The 17,500-nt window shown below is 48.0% G+C and overlaps 1 protein-coding gene across 1 annotated transcript in view; it reads right to left on the bottom strand.

Annotated features, from left to right (window-relative positions):
- The window catches only part of zgc:158659 (PI3K_p85B and PI3K_rbd domain-containing protein), an 83,004-nt gene that overhangs the window by 28,065 nt on the left and 37,439 nt on the right, over nucleotides 1-17,500 (bottom strand). The window contains 3 exon segments of the mRNA XM_031832693.1: nucleotides 8,489-8,595; nucleotides 13,987-14,058; nucleotides 14,133-14,232. Of these exon segments, the coding sequence (XP_031688553.1) occupies nucleotides 8,489-8,595; nucleotides 13,987-14,058; nucleotides 14,133-14,232 (279 nt within the window).

The following is a 17,500-nucleotide window of genomic DNA, read 5'->3' as shown; positions in this document are numbered from 1 at the left end:
TGTGGTAAAAAGAGTGGACTGGTGGGCATGGTTTGGGAGAAGATGCGGGAAGAGAACTGTGCAGGTGAGCTAACTGTTTACCACTGCATCATACATCAGGAAGCACTGTGTGCCAAAGCCCTAAAGATGGAACATGTTATGACCACAGTAACACAGGTAGTTAACTTTATAAGAGCCAAAGGTCTAAATCACCGCCAGTTTAAATCTTTTCTGGAGGAGTGTGGTTCGGAATACGCAGACGTGCCGTATCACACAGAGGTGAGATGGCTAAGCAGAGGAAAAGTACTGAACAGATGTTTCGAGCTGCGTGAGGAAATATGTCAATTCCTGGAAACCAAAGGGAAGGATACAGCAGAGCTCCGGGAGCAAAAGTTCCTGTGTGAGCTGGCCTTTCTCTGTGACATCTCGAGCCATCTCGATTCGCTGAACCTGCAGCTTCAGGGGCGGGGGCGCATCATCACAGACATGTACGCTGCAGTGAGGGCCTTCAAAACTAAACTATGCCTGTGGGAGAATCAGATGCTGCAAGGAAACCCTTGCCATTTTCCCTGCTGCCAATCCATAAAAGCGCAGATCTCTACCGCCGTGTTCCCATGCGCACAGTTTGCTGAAAAACTCAGTGTTCTCGCCGCTGAGTTTAGCCGGCGATTTGCCGACTTCGATGCCCAGAAATGCAAGTTTGAACTGCTTAGTAATCCCTTGCAGTTGATGTGGAAAATGCACCAACCAACATCCAAATGGAGCTGATTGAACTCCAGTGCAACGACACGCTGAAGTCAAAGTATGATGCTGTGGGCGCCGCACAGTTTCCACGGTTCATCCCTGACACAATGCCTCAGCTCCGCACCCAAGCTGCTCAGATGCTCTCCATGTTCGGCAGCACTTATCTATGCGAGCAACTTTTCTCCTCGATGAAGATGACCAAAACAACTCACAGGAGACGTCTGACTGATAAACATCTTCGCTCGATACTGAGGATTTCTTCAGCTCAGAGCTTGAGCCCAGACATTGATGAACTAGCATCCAAGAAGAGATGCCAGGCATCTGGCTTGGGCACATCAGATTAGACCAGTGTGCAATCATTCTCTTTATGCACTGTTTCTTGCTACAAGGCATGGGCTTGAATGGTTGATTGATTTATTATCATTTTATTTGTAAAATTATTAGCCAGTGGAAAAAGTTTATTTTGGTATTTAAATCAGAAGGCTGCAAATAGAAAAGAGGCATACAATTTTTATTTCAATTTTATTTATTTAATAAATGAATGCCATTGATGTGTTTTTTCATTTGAAATTCGATTTTGCATGTCTCCACTATTAAATTATATATTGTATGGTAATAAGCGATGCTTGTTCCATATTCAATGTTAAAGCAAAACTTGTTTGGGTCCATATTAAAAGGTTAATTTGTTCAATGTTGGCCCGTGACTTTGTTCAGGTTTTTACATTTTGGCCCACTGGGTATTTGGGTTTGACACCCCTGCTGTAAATAGTCTGTTAACTAATATCTGCACACAGGTAACATAAGCTGACTCTCCGCCTTGTTTCTCTAGTTGTCGAAAACCAGGTTTCTGAAATTGCACTGGCACCTGTCTGGCAGACCTGTAACCGAAGGCCCCAATACCCACGGACCCTCAGGGGTCGGCCACAGGGGGAAACCAGTGGTACCTGTCGTAGTCTGTTAGAGCAGGTAGTCTGTTAGAGCAGGTCAGTCTGGGCTGACAACCCCTCCTCTACAGATCTCAGTGTGGGCTGACAACCCTTCTCTACAGATCTCAGTGTGGGCTGACAACCCTTCTCTACAGATCTCAGTGTGGGCTGACAACCCTTCTCTACAGATCTCAGTGTGGGCTGACAACCCTTCTCTACAGATCTCAGTGTGGGCTGACAACCCTTCTCTACAGATCTCAGTGTGGGCTGACAACCCTTCTCTACAGATCTCTCCAGCTCCACCCTAACCCTGTCTACCTCTCCACCCTAACCCTGTCTACCTGTCTACCTCTCCACCCTAACCCTGTCTACTTCTCCACCCTAACCCTCTCTCCAGCTCCACCCTAACCCTGTCTACCTCTCCACCCTAACCCTGTCTACTTCTCCACCCTAACCCTGTCTACCTCTCCACCCTAACCCTGTCTACTTCTCCACCCTAACCCTGTCTACCTCTCCACCCTAACCCTGTCTACCTCTCCACCCTAACCCTGTCTACCTCTCCACCCTAACCCTGTCTACTTCTCCACCCTAACCTTCTCTCCAGCTCCACCCTAACCCTGTCTACCTCTCCACCCTAACCCTGTCTACTTCTCCACCCTAACCCTGTCTACTTCTCCACCCTAACCCTGTCTACCTCTCCACCCTAACCCTGTCTACTTCTCAACCCTAACCCTGTCTACTTCTCCACCCTAACCCTGTCTCCAGCTCCACCCTAACCCTGTCTACTTCTCCACCCTAACCCTGTCTACTTCTCCACCCTAACCCTGTCTACTTCTCCACCCTAACCCTGTCTACTTCTCCACCCTAATCCTGTCTACCTCTCCACCCTAACCCTGTCTACTTCTCCACCCTAACCCTGTCTACCTCTCCACCCTAAACCCTGTCTACTTCTCCACCCTAACCCTGTCTACCTCTCCACCCTAACCCTGTCTACCTCTCCACCCTAACCCTGTCTACCTCTCCACCCTAACCCTGTCTACTTCTCCACCCTAAACCTTCTCTCCAGCTCCACCCTAACCCTGTCTACCTCTCCACCCTAACCCTGTCTACTTCTCCACCCTAACCCTGTCTACTTCTCCACCCTAACCCTGGTCTACCTCTCCACCCTAACCCTGTCTACTTCTCCACCCTAACCCTGTCTACTTCTCCACCCTAACCCTCTCTCCAGCTCCACCCTAACCCTGTCTACTTCTCCACCCTAACCCTGTCTACTTCTCCACCCTAACCCTCTCTCCAGCTCCACCCCAACCCTGTCTACTTCTCCACCCTAACCCTGTCTACTTCTCCACCCTAATCCTGTCTACCTCTCCACCCTAACCCTGTCTACTTCTCCACCCTAACCATGTCTACCTCTCCACCCTAACCCTGTCTACCTCTCCACCCTAACCCTGTCTACTTCTCCACCCTAACCCTGTCTACCTCTCCACCCTAACCCTGTCTACTTCTCCACCCTAACCCTGTCTACTTCTCCACCCTAACCCTGTCTACTTCTCCACCCTAACCCTGTCTACTTCTCCACCCTAACCCTGTCTACTTCTCCACCCTAACCCTGTCTACCTCTCCACCCTAACCCTGTCTACCTCTCCACCCTAACCCTGTCTACTTCTCCACCCTAACCCTGTCTACTTCTCCACCCTAACCCTCTCTCCAGCTCCACCCTACCCTGTCTACTTCTCCACCCTAACCCTGTCTACTTCTCCACCCTAACCATGTCTACCTCTCCACCCTAACCCTGTCTACTTCTCCACCCTAACCCTGTCTACTTCTCCACCCTAACCCTGTCTACTTCTCCACCCTAACCCTCTCTCCAGCTCCACCCTAACCCTGTCTACTTCTCCACCCTAACCCTGTCTACTTCTCCACCCTAACCCTCTCTCCAGCTCCACCCCAACCCTGTCTACTTCTCCACCCTAACCCTGTCTACTTCTCCACCCTAATCCTGTCTACCTCTCCACCCTAACCCTGTCTACTTCTCCACCCTAACCATGTCTACCTCTCCACCCTAACCTTGTCTACCTCTCCACCCTAACCCTGTCTACTTCTCCACCCTAACCCTGTCTACCTCTCCACCCTAACCCTGTCTACTTCTCCACCCTAACCCTGTCTACTTCTCCACCCTAACCATGTCTACTTCTCCACCCTAACCCTGTCTACTTCTCCACCCTAACCCTGTCTACTTCTCCACCCTAACCCTGTCTACCTCTCCACCCTAACCCCTGTCTACCTCTCCACCCTAACCCTGTCTACTTCTCCACCCTAACCCTGTCTACTTCTCCACCCTAACCCTCTCTCCAGCTCCACCCTAACCCGTCTACTTCTCCCACCCTAACCCTGTCTACCGCTCCACCCTAACCCTGTCTACCTCTCCACCCTAACCGTGTCTACCTCTCCACCCTAACCCTGTCTACCTCTCCACCCTAACCCTGTCTGCTTCTCCACCCTAACCCTGTCTACCTCTCCACCCTAACCCTGTCTACCTCTCCACCCTAACCCTGTTTACTTCTCCACCCTAACCCTGTCTACTTCTCCACCCTAACCCTGTCTACTTCTCCACCCTAACCCTGTCTACCTCTCCACCCTAACCCTGTCTACTTCTCCACCCTAACCCTGTCTACCTCTCCACCCTAACCCTGTCTACTTCTCCACCCTAACCCTGTCTACTTCTCCACCCTAACCCTGTCTACTTCTCTACCCTAAGCCTGTCTACTTCTCCACCCTAACCCTGTCTACTTCTCCACCCTAACCCTTCTCCAGCTCCACCCTAACCCTGTCTACCTCTCCACCCTAACCCTGTCTACCTCTCCACCCTAACCCTGTCTACTTCTCCACCACTAACCATGTCTACCTCTCCACCCTAACCCTGTCTACTTCTCCACCCTAACCCTGTCTACTTCTCCACCCTAACCCTGTCTACTTCTCCACCCTAACCCTCTCTCCAGCTCCACCCTAACCCTGTCTACTTCTCCACCCTAACCCTGTCTACTTCTCCACCCTAACCCTCTCTCCAGCTCCACCCCAACCCTGTCTACTTCTCCACCCTAACCCTGTCTACTTCTCCACCCTAATCCTGTCTACCTCTCCACCCTAACCCTGTCTACTTCTCCACCCTAACCATGTCTACCTCTCCACCCTAACCTTGTCTACCTCTCCACCCTAACCCTGTCTACTTCTCCACCCTAACCCTGTCTACCTCTCCACCCTAACCCTGTCTACTTCTCCACCCTAACCCTGTCTACTTCTCCACCCTAACCCTGCCTACTTCTCCACCCTAACCCTGTCTACTTCTCCACCCTAACCCTGTCTACTTCTCCACCCTAACCCTGTCTACCTCTCCACCCTAACCCTGTCTACCTCTCCACCCTAACCCTGTCTACTTCTCCACCCTAACCCTGTCTACTTCTCCACCCTAACCCTCTCTCCAGCTACAACCCTAACCCTGTCTACCTCTCCACCCTAACCCTGTCTACCTCTCCACCCTAACCGTGTCTACCTCTCCACCCTAACCCTGTCTACTTCTCCACCCTAACCCTGTCTACTTCTCCACCCTAATCCTGTCTACCTCTCCACCCTAACCCTGTCTACTTCTCCACCATAACCATGTCTACCTCTCCACCCTAACCTTGTCTACCTCTCCACCCTAACCCTGTCTACCTCTCCACCCTAACCCTGTCTACTTCTCCACCCTAACCCTGTCTACTTCTCCACCCTAACCAGGTCTACTTCTCCACCCTAACCCTGTCTACTTCTCCACCCTAAACCCTGTCTACTTCTCCACCCTAACCCTGTCTACCTCTCCACCCTAACCCTGTCTACCTCTCCACCCTAACCCTGTCTACTTCTCCACCCTAACCCTGTCTACTTCTCCACTCTAACCCTCTCTCCAGCTCCACCCTAACCCTGTCTACTTCTCCACCCTAACCCTGTCTACCTCTCCACCCTAACCCTGTCTACCTCTCCACCCTAACCGTGTCTACCTCTCCACCCTAACCCTGTCTACCTCTCCACCCTAACCCTGTCTGCTTCTCCACCCTAACCCTGTCTACCTCTCCACCCTAACCCTGTCTACCTCTCCACCCTAACCCTGTTTACTTCTCCACCCTAACCCTGTCTACTTCTCCACCCTAACCCTGTCTACTTCTCCACCCTAACCCTGTCTACCTCTCCACCCTAACCCTGTGTACTTCTCCACCCTAACCCTGTCTACCTCTCCACCCTAACCCTGTCTACTTCTCCACCCTAACCCTGTCTACTTCTCCACCCTAACCCTGTCTACTTCTCTACCCTAAGCCTGTCTACTTCTCCACCCTAACCCTGTCTACTTCTCCACCCTAACCCTTTCTCCAGCTCCACCCTAACCCTGTCTACCTCTCCACCCTAACCCTGTCTACCTCTCCACCCTAACCCTGTCTACTTCTCCACCCTAACCATGTCTACCTCTCCACCCTAACCCTGTCTACTTCTCCACCCTAACCCTGTCTACTTCTCCACCCTAACCCTGTCTACTTCTCCACCCTAACCCTCTCTCCAGCTCCACCCTAACCCTGTCTACTTCTCCACCCTAACCCTGTCTACTTCTCCACCCTAACCCTCTCTCCAGCTCCACCCCAACCCTGTCTACTTCTCCACCCTAACCCTGTCTACTTCTCCACCCTAATCCTGTCTACCTCTCCACCCTAACCCTGTCTACTTCTCCACCCTAACCATGTCTACCTCTCCACCCTAACCTTGTCTACCTCTCCACCCTAACCCTGTCTACTTCTCCACCCTAACCCTGTCTACCTCTCCACCCTAACCCTGTCTACTTCTCCACCCTAACCCTGTCTACTTCTCCACCCTAACCCTGCCTACTTCTCCACCCTAACCCTGTCTACTTCTCCACCCTAACCCTGTCTACTTCTCCACCCTAACCCTGTCTACCTCTCCACCCTAACCCTGTCTACCTCTCCACCCTAACCCTGTCTACTTCTCCACCCTAACCCTGTCTACTTCTCCACCCTAACCCTCTCTCCAGCTACACCCTAACCCTGTCTACCTCTCCACCCTAACCCTGTCTACCTCTCCACCCTAACCGTGTCTACCTCTCCACCCTAACCCTGTCTACCTCTCCACCCTAACCCTGTCTGCTTCTCCACCCTAACCCTGTCTACCTCTCCACCCTAACCCTGTCTACCTCTCCACCCTAACCCTGTCTACTTCTCCACCCTAACCCTGTCTACTTCTCCACCCTAACCCTGTCTACTTCTCCACCCTAACCCTGTCTACCTCTCCACCCTAACCCTGTCTACTTCTCCACCCTAACCCTGTCTACCTCTCCACCCTAACCCTGTCTACTTCTCCACCCTAACCCTGTCTACTTCTCCACCTTAACCCTGTCTACTTCTCTACCCTAAGCCTGTCTACTTCTCCACCCTAACCCTGTCTACTTCTCCACCCTAACCCTCTCTCCAGCTCCACCCTAACCCTGTCTACCTCTCCACCCTAACCCTGTCTACCTCTCCACCCTAACCCTGTCTACTTCTCCACCCTAACCCTGTCTACCTCTCCACCCTAACCCTGTCTACTTCTCCACCCTAACCTTGTCTCCAGCTCCACCCTAACCCTGTCTACTTCTCCACCCTAACCCTGTCTACTTCTCCACCCTAACCATGTCTACCTCTCCACCCTAACCCTGTCTACTTCTCCACCCTAACCCTGTCTACTTCTCCACCCTAACCCTGTCTACTTCTCCACCCTAACCCTGTCTACTTCTCCACCCTAACCCTGTCTACCTCTCCACCCTAACCTTGTCTACCTCTCCATCCTAACCCTGTCTACCTCTCCACCCTAACCCTGTCTACTTCTCCACCCTAACCCTGTCTACTTCTCCACCCTAACCCTGTCTACTTCCTCCACCCTAACCCTCTCTCCAGCTCCACCCTAACCCTGTCTACTTCTCCACCCTGTCTACTTCTCCACCCTAACCCTGTCTACCTCTCCACCCTAACCCTGTCTACTTCTCCACCCTAACCCTGTCTACTTCTCCACCCTAACCCTGTCTACTTCTCCACCCTAACCCTGTCTACTTCTCCACCCTAACCCTCTCTCCAGCTCCACCCTAACCCTGTCTACTTCTCCACCCTAACCCTGTCTACCTCTCCACCCTAACCCTGTCTACCTCTCCACCCTAACCCTGTCTACTTCTCCACCCTAACCCTGTCTACCTCTCCACCCTAACCCTGTCTACCTCTCCACCCTAACCCTGTCTACCTCTCCACCCTAACCCTGTCTACTTCTCCACCCTAACCCTGTCTACCTCTCCACCCTAACCCTGTCTACTTCTCCACCCTAACCCTGTCTACTTCTCCACCCTAACCCTGTCTACCTCTCCACCCTAACCCTGTCTCCAGCTCCACCCTAACCCTCTCTCCAGCTCCACCCTAACCCTGTCTACTTCTCCAACCTAACCCTCTCTCCAGCTCCAGCCTAACCCTCTCTCCAGCTCCAGCCTAACCCTGTCTACCTCTCCACCCTAACCCTCTCTCCAGCTCCACCCTAACCCTCTCTCCAGCCCCAGCCTAACCCTCTCTCCAGCTCCAGCTCCACCCTAACCCTGTCTACTTCTCCACCCTAACCCTCTCTCCAGCTCCACCCTAACCCTCTCTCCAGCTCCACCCTAACCCTCTCTCCAGCTCCAGCCTAACCCTGTCTACTTCTCCACTCTCACAATTTTACATTTAACTTTAATGTGGTATTGACATCCCAAGGTCTCAGAATAGCATGGACCGTGTGTGTGTGTGTACCTGAGGTTTCCTAGCTGGTGAACAGGGTTCAGTGGAGAGACGAAGCCTTGTAGAGACTCCATGTAGTCTGGCCTCGACATGTGTTCTACCAGGAACTTCATCTGAGTCTGGCAATCAGTCAAATCACAAGGTTCAGATACATCGACCAATCAACACAGAGTCATACCACCAGAACACTATCCGATCAATAAGCATAGAAAGTAAAGTGTGTGTGTATGTAAATCTGTAGTGTGTGTGTGTGTATATATGTAAATCTGTAGTGTGTGTGTGCATAGTGTGTGTGTGTATGTAAATCTGTAGTGTGTGTGTGCATAGTGTGTGTGTGTATGTAAATCTGTAGTGTGTGTGTGCATAGTGTGTGTATGTAAATCCATAGCGTGTGTGCATAGTGTGTGTGTATGTAAATCAGTAGAGTGTGTGTGTATGTAAATCCGTAGCGTGTGTGTGTGTATGTAAATCCGTAGCGTGTGTGTGTATGTAAATCCGTAGCGGGTGTGTGTGTATGTAAATCCGTAGCGTGTGTGTGTGTGCATAGTGTGTGTGTGTGTATGTAAATCCGAAGCGTGTGTGTGTGTGCATAGTGTGTGTGTGTATGTAAATCCATAGCGTGTGTGCATAGTGTGTGTGTGTATGTAAATCCGTAGCGTGTGTGTGTGTATGTAAATCCATAGCGGGTGTGTGTGTATGTAAATCAGTAGCGTGTGTGTGTGTATGTAAATCCGTAGCGTGTGTGTGTATGTATGTAAATCCGTAGCGGGTGTGGGTGTATGTAAATCCGTAGCGTGTGTGTGTGTGTATGTAAATCCGTAGCGTGTGTGTGTGTGTATGTAAATCCGTAGAGTGTGTGTGTATGTAAATCCGTAGCGGGTGTGTGTGTATGTAAATCCGTAGCGTGTATGTGTATGTAAATCCGTAGCGGGTGTGTGTGTATGTAAATCCGTAGCGGGTGTGTGTGTATGTAAATCTGTAGCGTGTGTGTGTGTATGTAAATCCGTAGCGGGTGTGTGTGTATGTAAATCCGTAGCGTGTGTGTGTGTATGTAAATCCGTAGCGGGTGTGTGTGTATGTAAATCCGTAGCGTGTGTGTGTGTGTATGTAAATCCGTAGCGTGTGTGTATGTAAATCCATAGCGGGTGTGTGTGTGTGTATGTAAATCCGTAGCGTGTGTGTGTGTGTATGTAAATCAGTAGCCTGTGTGTGTGTATGTAAATCCTTAGCGGGTGTGTGTGTGTATGTAAATCCCGTAGCGGGTGTGTGTGTGTAAATCTGTAGCGTGTGTGTGTGTGTATGTAAATCTGTAGCGTGTGTGTGTGTATGTAAATCCGTAGCGTGTGTGTGTGTATGTAAATCCGTAGCGGGTGTGTGTGTGTATGTAAATCCGTAGCGGGTGTGTGTGTATGTAAATCCGTAGCGTGTGTGTGTGTGTATGTAAATCCGTAACGTGTGTGTGTGTGTATGTAAATCCGTAGCGTGTGTGTGTATGTAAATCCGTAGCGGGTGTGTGTGTATGTAAATCCGTAGCGGGTGTGTGTGTATGTAAATCCGTAGCGGGTGTGTGTGTATGTAAATCCGTAGCGTGTGTGTGTATGTAAATCCGTAGCGGGTGTGTGTATGTAAATCCGTAGCGGGTGTGTGTGTATGTAAATCCGTAGCGGGTGTGTGTGTATGTAAATCCGTAGCGGGTGTGTGTGTATGTAAATCCGTAGCGGGTGTGTGTGTATGTAAATCCGTAGCGGGTGTGTGTGTGTGTATGTAAATCCGTAGCGGGTGTGTGTGTGTGTATGTAAATCCGTAGCGGGTGTGTGTGTGTATGTAAATCGGTAGCGTGTGTGTGTGTATGTAAATCGGTAGCGGGTGTGTGTGTATGTAAATCCGTAGCGGTGTGTGTGTGTATGTAAATCCGTAGCGGGTGTGTGTGTATGTAAATCCGTAGCGGGTGTGTGGGTGTATGTAAATCCGTAGCGGGTGTGTGTGTGTATGTAAATCCGTAGCGTGTGTGTGTATGTAAATCCGTAGCGGGTGTGTGTGTGTGTAAATCCGTAGCGTGTGTGTGTCTGTAAATCCGTAGCGGGTGTGTGTGTATGTAAATCCGTAGCGGGTGTGTGTGTATGTAAATACGTAGCGGGTGTGTGTGTATGTAAATCCGTAGCGGGTGTGTGTGTATGTAAATCCGTAGCGGGTGTGTGTGTATGTAAATCCGTAGCGGGTGTGTGTGTATGTAAATCCGTAGCGGGTGTGTGTGTATGTAAATCCGTAGCGGGTGTGTGTGTATGTAAATCCGTAGCGGGTGTGTGTGTGTGTATGTAAATCCGTAGCGGGTGTGTGTGTGTGTGTATGTAAATCCGTAGCGGGTGTGTGTGTGTATGTAAATCCGTAGCGTGTGTGTGTGTATGTAAATCGGTAGCGGGTGTGTGTGTATGTAAATCCGTAGCGGTGTGTGTGTATGTAAATCCGTAGCGGGTGTGTGTGTATGTAAATCCGTAGCGGGTGTGTGTGTGTATGTAAATCCGTAGCGGGTGTGTGTGTGTATGTAAATCCGTAGCGTGTGTGTGTATGTAAATCCGTAGCGGGTGTGTGTGTGTGTAAATCCGTAGCGTGTGTGTGTCCGTAAATCCGTAGCGGGTGTGTGTGTATGTAAATCCGTAGCGGGTGTGTGTGTATGTAAATACGTAGTGGGTGTGTGTGTATGTAAATCCGTAGCGGGTGTGTGTGTATGTAAATCCGTAGCGGGTGTGTGTGTATGTAAATCCGTAGCGGGTGTGTGTGTATGTAAATCCGTAGCGGGTGTGTGTGTATGTAAATCCGTAGCGGGTGTGTGTGTATGTAAATCCGTAGCGGGTGTGTGTGTATGTAAATCCGTAGCGGGTGTGTGTGTGTGTATGTAAATCCGTAGCGTGTGTGTGTGTATGTAAATCCGTAGCGTGTGTGTGTATGTAAATCCGTAGCGGGTGTGTGTGTATGTAAATCCGTAGCGGGTGTGTGTGTATGTAAATCCGTAGCGTGTGTGTGTGTATGTAAATCCGTAGCGGGTGTGTGTGTATGTAAATCCGTAGCGGTGTGTGTGTGTATGTAAATCCGTAGGGTGTGTGTGTGTATGTAAATCCGTAGCGGGTGTGTGTGTGTATGTAAATCCGTAGCGGGTGTGTGTGTGTGTGTATGTAAATCCGTAGCGTGTGTGTGTGTATGTAAATCCGTAGCGGGTGTGTGTGTATGTAAATCCGTAGCGGTGTGTGTGTATGTAAATCCGTAGCGGGTGTGTGTGTGTATGTAAATCCGTAGCGTGTGTGTGTATGTAAATCCGTAGCGGGTGTGTGTGTGTGTAAATCCGTAGCGGGTGTGTGTGTATGTAATCCGTAGCGGGTGTGTGTGTATGTAAATCCGTAGCGGGTGTGTGTGTATGTAAATCCGTAGCGTGTGTGTGTATGTAAATCCGTAGCGGGTGTGTGTGTATGTAAATCCGTAGCGGGTGTGTGTGTATGTAAATCCGTAGCGGGTGTGTGTGTATGTAAATCCGTAGCGGGTGTGTGTGTATGTAAATCCATAGCGGGTGTGTGTGTATGTAAATCCGTAGCGGGTGTGTGTGTGTGTATGTAAATCCGTAGCGGGTGTGTGTGTATGTAAATCCGTAGCGGGTGTGTGTGTGTGTGTATGTAAATCCGTAGCGGGTGTGTGTGTATGTAAATCCGTAGCGGGTGTGTGTGTGTGTATGTAAATCCGTAGCGGGTGTGTGTGTATGTAAATCCGTAGCGTGTGTGTGTGTATGTAAATCCGTAGCGGGTGTGTGTGTATGTAAATCCGTAGCGGGTGTGTGTATGTAAATCCGTAGTGGGTGTGTGTGTATGTAAATCTGTAGCGTGTGTGTGTGTATGTAAATCCGTAGCGGGTGTGTGTGTATGTAAATCCGTAGCGGTGTGTGTGTGTATGTAAATCCGTAGGGTGTGTGTGTGTATGTAAATCCGTAGCGGGTGTGTGTGTGTGTATGTAAATCCGTAGCGGGTGTGTGTGTGTATGTAAATCCGTAGCGTGTGTGTGTGTATGTAAATCCGTAGCGGGTGTGTGTGTATGTAAATCCGTAGCGGTGTGTGTGTGTGTAAATCCGTAGCGGGTGTGTGTGTATGTAAATCCGTAGCGGGTGTGTGTGTGTATGTAAATCCGTAGCGTGTGTGTGTATGTAAATCCGTAGCGGGTGTGTGTGTGTGTAAATCCGTAAATCCGTAGCGGGTGTGTGTGTGTATGTAAATCCGTAGCGGGTGTGTGTGTATGTAAATACGTAGCGGGTGTGTGTGTATGTAAATCCGTAGCGTGTGTGTGTATGTAAATCCGTAGCGGGTGTGTGTGTATGTAAATCCGTAGCGGGTGTGTGTGTATGTAAATCCGTAGCGGGTGTGTGTGTATGTAAATCTGTAGCGGGTGTGTGTGTATGTAAATCCGTAGCGGGTGTGTGTGTGTGTATGTAAATCCGTAGCGGGTGTGTGTGTATGTAAATCCGTAGCGGGTGTGTGTGTATGTAAATCCGCAGCGGGTGTATGTGTATTTAAATCCGTAGCGGGTGTGTGTATGTAAATCCGTAGCGGGTGTGTGTATATGTAAATCCGTAGCGGGTGTGTGTGTGTGTATGTAAATCCGTAGCGGGTGTGTGTGTGTATGTAAATCCGTAGCGTGTGTGTGTGTATGTAAATCCGTAGCGGGTGTGTGTGTATGTAAATCCGTAGCGGTGTGTGTGTATGTAAATCCGTAGCGGTGTGTGTGTATGTAAATCCGTAGCGGGTGTGTGTGTGTATGTAAATCCGTAGCGTGTGTGTGTATGTAAATCCGTAGCGGGTGTGTGTGTGTGTGTAAATCCGTAAATCCGTAGCGGGTGTGTGTGTATGTAAATCCGTAGCGGGTGTGTGTGTATGTAAATACGTAGCGGGTGTGTGTGTATGTAAATCCGTAGCGTGTGTGTGTATGTAAATCCGTAGCGGGTGTGTGTGTATGTAAATCCGTAGCGGGTGTGTGTGTATGTAAATCCGTAGCGGGTGTGTGTGTATGTAAATCCGTAGCGGGTGTGTGTGTGTATGTAAATCTGTAGCGGGGTGTGTGTGTATGTAAATCCGTAGCGGGTGTGTGTGTGTGTATGTAAATCCGTAGCGGGTGTGTGTGTATGTAAATCCGTAGCGGGTGTGTGTATGTAAATCCGTAGCGGGTGTGTGTGTATGTAAATCCGTAGCGGGTGTGTGTATGTAAATCCGTAGCGGGTGTGTGTGTATGTAAATCCGTAGCGGGTGTGTGTGTATGTAAATCTGTAGCGGGGTGTGTGTATGTAAATCCGTAGCGGGTGTGTGTGTGTGTATGTAAATCCGTAGCGGGTGTGTGTGTGTGTATGTAAATCCGTAGCGGGTGTGTGTGTATGTAAATCCGTAGCGGGTGTGTGTGTATGTAAATCCGTAGCGGGTGTGTGTGTATGTAAATCCGTAGCGGGTGTGTGTGTATGTAAATCCGTAGCGGGTGTGTCTTACCTTCTGTGTCTCATCTTTCTTCTCCTGTTTCAGTGTGTCTGTGAGGTTCACCAGTTTATCCATCGCTTCCACCTGGAATAATAATACCAATAACAACAACAAAAACAACAACAACAACAAAAAAAACATAATAATATAATATTCACCTGTCTGTTGAGATGTTTGAGGTACATCCCACAGGCTCTACAGAAGGCTTCCAACAGCAGACCAAACCTCCTGGACACAGTCTTATTGTGCATCTCTGACCTGAGAGAGCGAGACAGAGAGAGACAGAGAGAGACAGAGAGAGACAGAGAGAGACAGAGAGAGAGAGACAGAGAGAGACAGAGAGAGACAGAGAGACAGAGAGAGAGAGAGAGAGACAGAGAGAGAGAGAGAGAGAGACAGAGAGAGAGACAGAGAGAGAGAGTCAGAGAGAGAATATTAGTGGATTATAAATCTAATATTAGTGGACTATAAATCTAATTGTAGTGGACTATAAATCTAATATTAGTGGACTATAAATCTAATAGTAGTGGACTATAAATCTAATAGTAGTGGACTATAAATCTAATCGTAGTGGATTATAAATCTAGTAGTAGTAGTAGTAATCTAATAGAATCCCGGAACCAAGCACAGCGTTGAGTCAATAAAGTAGCTATAAGTATAATGACAAAGTTATATGAGCTACGGTGCTCATTAAGTAGATATATGAGCTACGGTGCTCATTAAGTAGATATATGAGCTACGGTGCTCATTAAGTAGATATATGAGCTACGGTGCTCATTAAGTAGATATATGAGCTACGGTGCTCATTAAGTAGCTACAGTTGAAGTTGGAAATGTACATACAACACTTAGTTTGGAGTCATTAAAACTCATTTTTCAACCACTCCACAAATGTCTTGTTAACAAACTATAGTTTTGGCAAGTCGGTAAAGGACATCTACTTTGTACATGACACAAGTCATTTTTCCAACAATTGTTTACAGACAGATTATTTCACTTATAATTCACTGTATCACAATTCCAGTGGGTCAGAAGTTTACATGCACTAAGTTGACTGTGCCTTTAAACAGCTTGGAAAATTCCAGAAAATGATGTCATGGCTTTGGAAGCTTCTGATAGGCTAATTGACATCATTTGAGTCAATTGGAGGTGTACCTGTGGATGTATTTCAAGGCCTACCTTCAAACTCAGTGCCTCTTTGCTTGACATCATGGGAAATTCAAAAGAAATCAGCCACGACCAGAAAAATAATTGTAGACCTCCACAAGTCTGGTTCATCCTTGGGAGCAATTTCCAAGCCTGAAGGTACCACGTTCATCTGTATAAACAATAGTACGCAAGTATAAACACCATGGGACCATGCAGCCGTCATACCACTCATCTCTCCTAGAGATGAACGTACTTTGGTGCGAAAAGTGCAAATCAATCCCAGAACAACGGCAAAGGATCTTATGAAGATGCTGGAGGAAACAGGTACCAAAGTATCTATATCCACAGTAAAACGAGTCCTATATCAACATAACCTGAAAGGCCGCTCAGCAAGGAAGAAGCTACTGCTCCAAAACCACCATAAAAAAGTCAGACTACAGTTTGACTGCACATTGGGACAAAGATCGTACATTTTGGAGAAATGTCCTCTGGTCTGATGAAACAAAAAGAAAACTGTTTGGCCATAATGATAATTGTTATGTTTGGAGGTAAAAGGGGGAGGCTTTCAAGCTGAAGAACACCATCCTAACCGTGAAGCACAGGGGTGGCAGCATCATGTTGTGGGGGTGCTTTGCTGCAGGAGGGACTGGTGCACTTCACAAAATAGACGGCATCATGAGGTAGGAACATTATGTGGATATATTGAAGCAACATCTCAAGACATCAGTCAGGAAGTTAAAGCTTGGTCGCAAATGGGTCTTCCAAATGGACAATGACCCCAAGCATACTTCCAAAGTTGTGGGAAAATGGCTTAAGGAAAAACAAAGTCAAGATATTGGAGTGACCATCATAAAGCCCTGACCTCAATCCTATTGAAAATGTGTGGGCAGAACTGAAAAAGCATGAGCGAGCAAGGAGGCCTACAAACCTGACTCAGTTAGACCAGCTCTGTCAGGAGGAATGGGCCAGAATTCACCCAACTTATTGTGGGAAGCTTGTGGAAGGCTACCTGAAACGTTTGACCCAAGTTAAACAATTTAAAGACAATACTACCAAACACTAATTGAGTGTATGTAAACTTCTGACCCACTGGGAATGTGATGAAATAAATAAAAGCTGAAATAAATCACTCTCTACTATTATTCTGGCATTTCACATTCTTAAAATAAAGTGGTGATCTTAACTGACCTAAGACAGGTAATTTTTACAAGGATTAAGTGTCAGAAATGGTGAAAAACTGGGTTTAAATGTATTTTGCTAAGGTGTATGTAAACTTCTGAATTCAACTGTATACATTCTCATTCCTTAATGAAGCAACATGTTTCATGTTTCTGAAGGAAACGACTTAGAAATGCATTGAAGAGATTACAACAGCTTTCCACTCATTGTCCTTCCATCCATTATCACCCCTCCATTATAACCCCATCATCCCATCAAACTGGGTTTAAATGTATTTTGCTAAGGTGTATGTAAACTTCTGACTCCAACCTGAGTGTATGTAAACTTGAGACTTCAACTGTATATGAGCTATGGTGCTCATTAGGGTGTTATAGTAGTGCACTAGGTAGGGTGTTATAGTAGTGCACTAGGCAGGGTGTTATAGTAGTGCACTAGGTAGGGTGAATAAGGTGTTATAGTAGTGCACTAGGTAGGGTGAACAGGGTGTTGTAGTAGTGCACTAGGTAGGGTGTTATAGTAGTGCACTAGGTAGGGTGAATAAGGTGTTATAGTAGTGCACTAGGTAGGGTGAATAGGGTGTTATAGTAGTGCACTAGGTAGGGTGAATAAGGTGTTATAGTAGTGCACTAGGTAGGGTGAATAGGGTGTTATAGTAGTGCGTTATAGTAGTGCACTAGGTAGGGTGAATAGGGTGTTATAGTAGTGTGTTATAGTAGTGCACTAGGGAGGGTGAACAGGGAGTTATAGTAGTGCACTAGGTAGGGTGAATAGGGTGTTATAGTAGTGCACTAGGTAGGGTGTTATAGTAGTGCACTAGGTAGGGTGAATAAGGTGTTATAGTAGTGCACTAGGTAGGGTGAATAAGGTGTTATAGTAGTGCACTAGGTAGGGTGAATAAGGTGTTATAGTAGTGCACTAGGTAGGGTGAATAGGGTGTTATAGTAGTGTGTTATAGTAGTGCACTAGGGAGGGTGTTATAGTAGTGCACTAGGTAGGGTGAATAGGGTGTTATAGTAGTGTGTTATAGTAGTGCACTAGGGAGGGTGAACAGGGAGTTATAGTAGTGCACTAGGTAGGGTGAATAAGGTGTTATAGTAGTGCACTAGGTAGGGTGAATAAGGTGTTATAGTAGTGCACTAGGTAGGGTGAATAGGGTGTTATAGTAGTGCGTTATAGTAGTGCACTAGGGAGGGTGTTAT

Source organism: Oncorhynchus kisutch, linkage group LG9 (genome assembly GCF_002021735.2).
Source record: "Oncorhynchus kisutch isolate 150728-3 linkage group LG9, Okis_V2, whole genome shotgun sequence".
NCBI lineage: Eukaryota > Metazoa > Chordata > Actinopteri > Salmoniformes > Salmonidae > Oncorhynchus > Oncorhynchus kisutch.
Note: the sequence above shows the minus strand (reverse complement) of the source record. Positions and strands in the feature narration are given on the sequence as shown.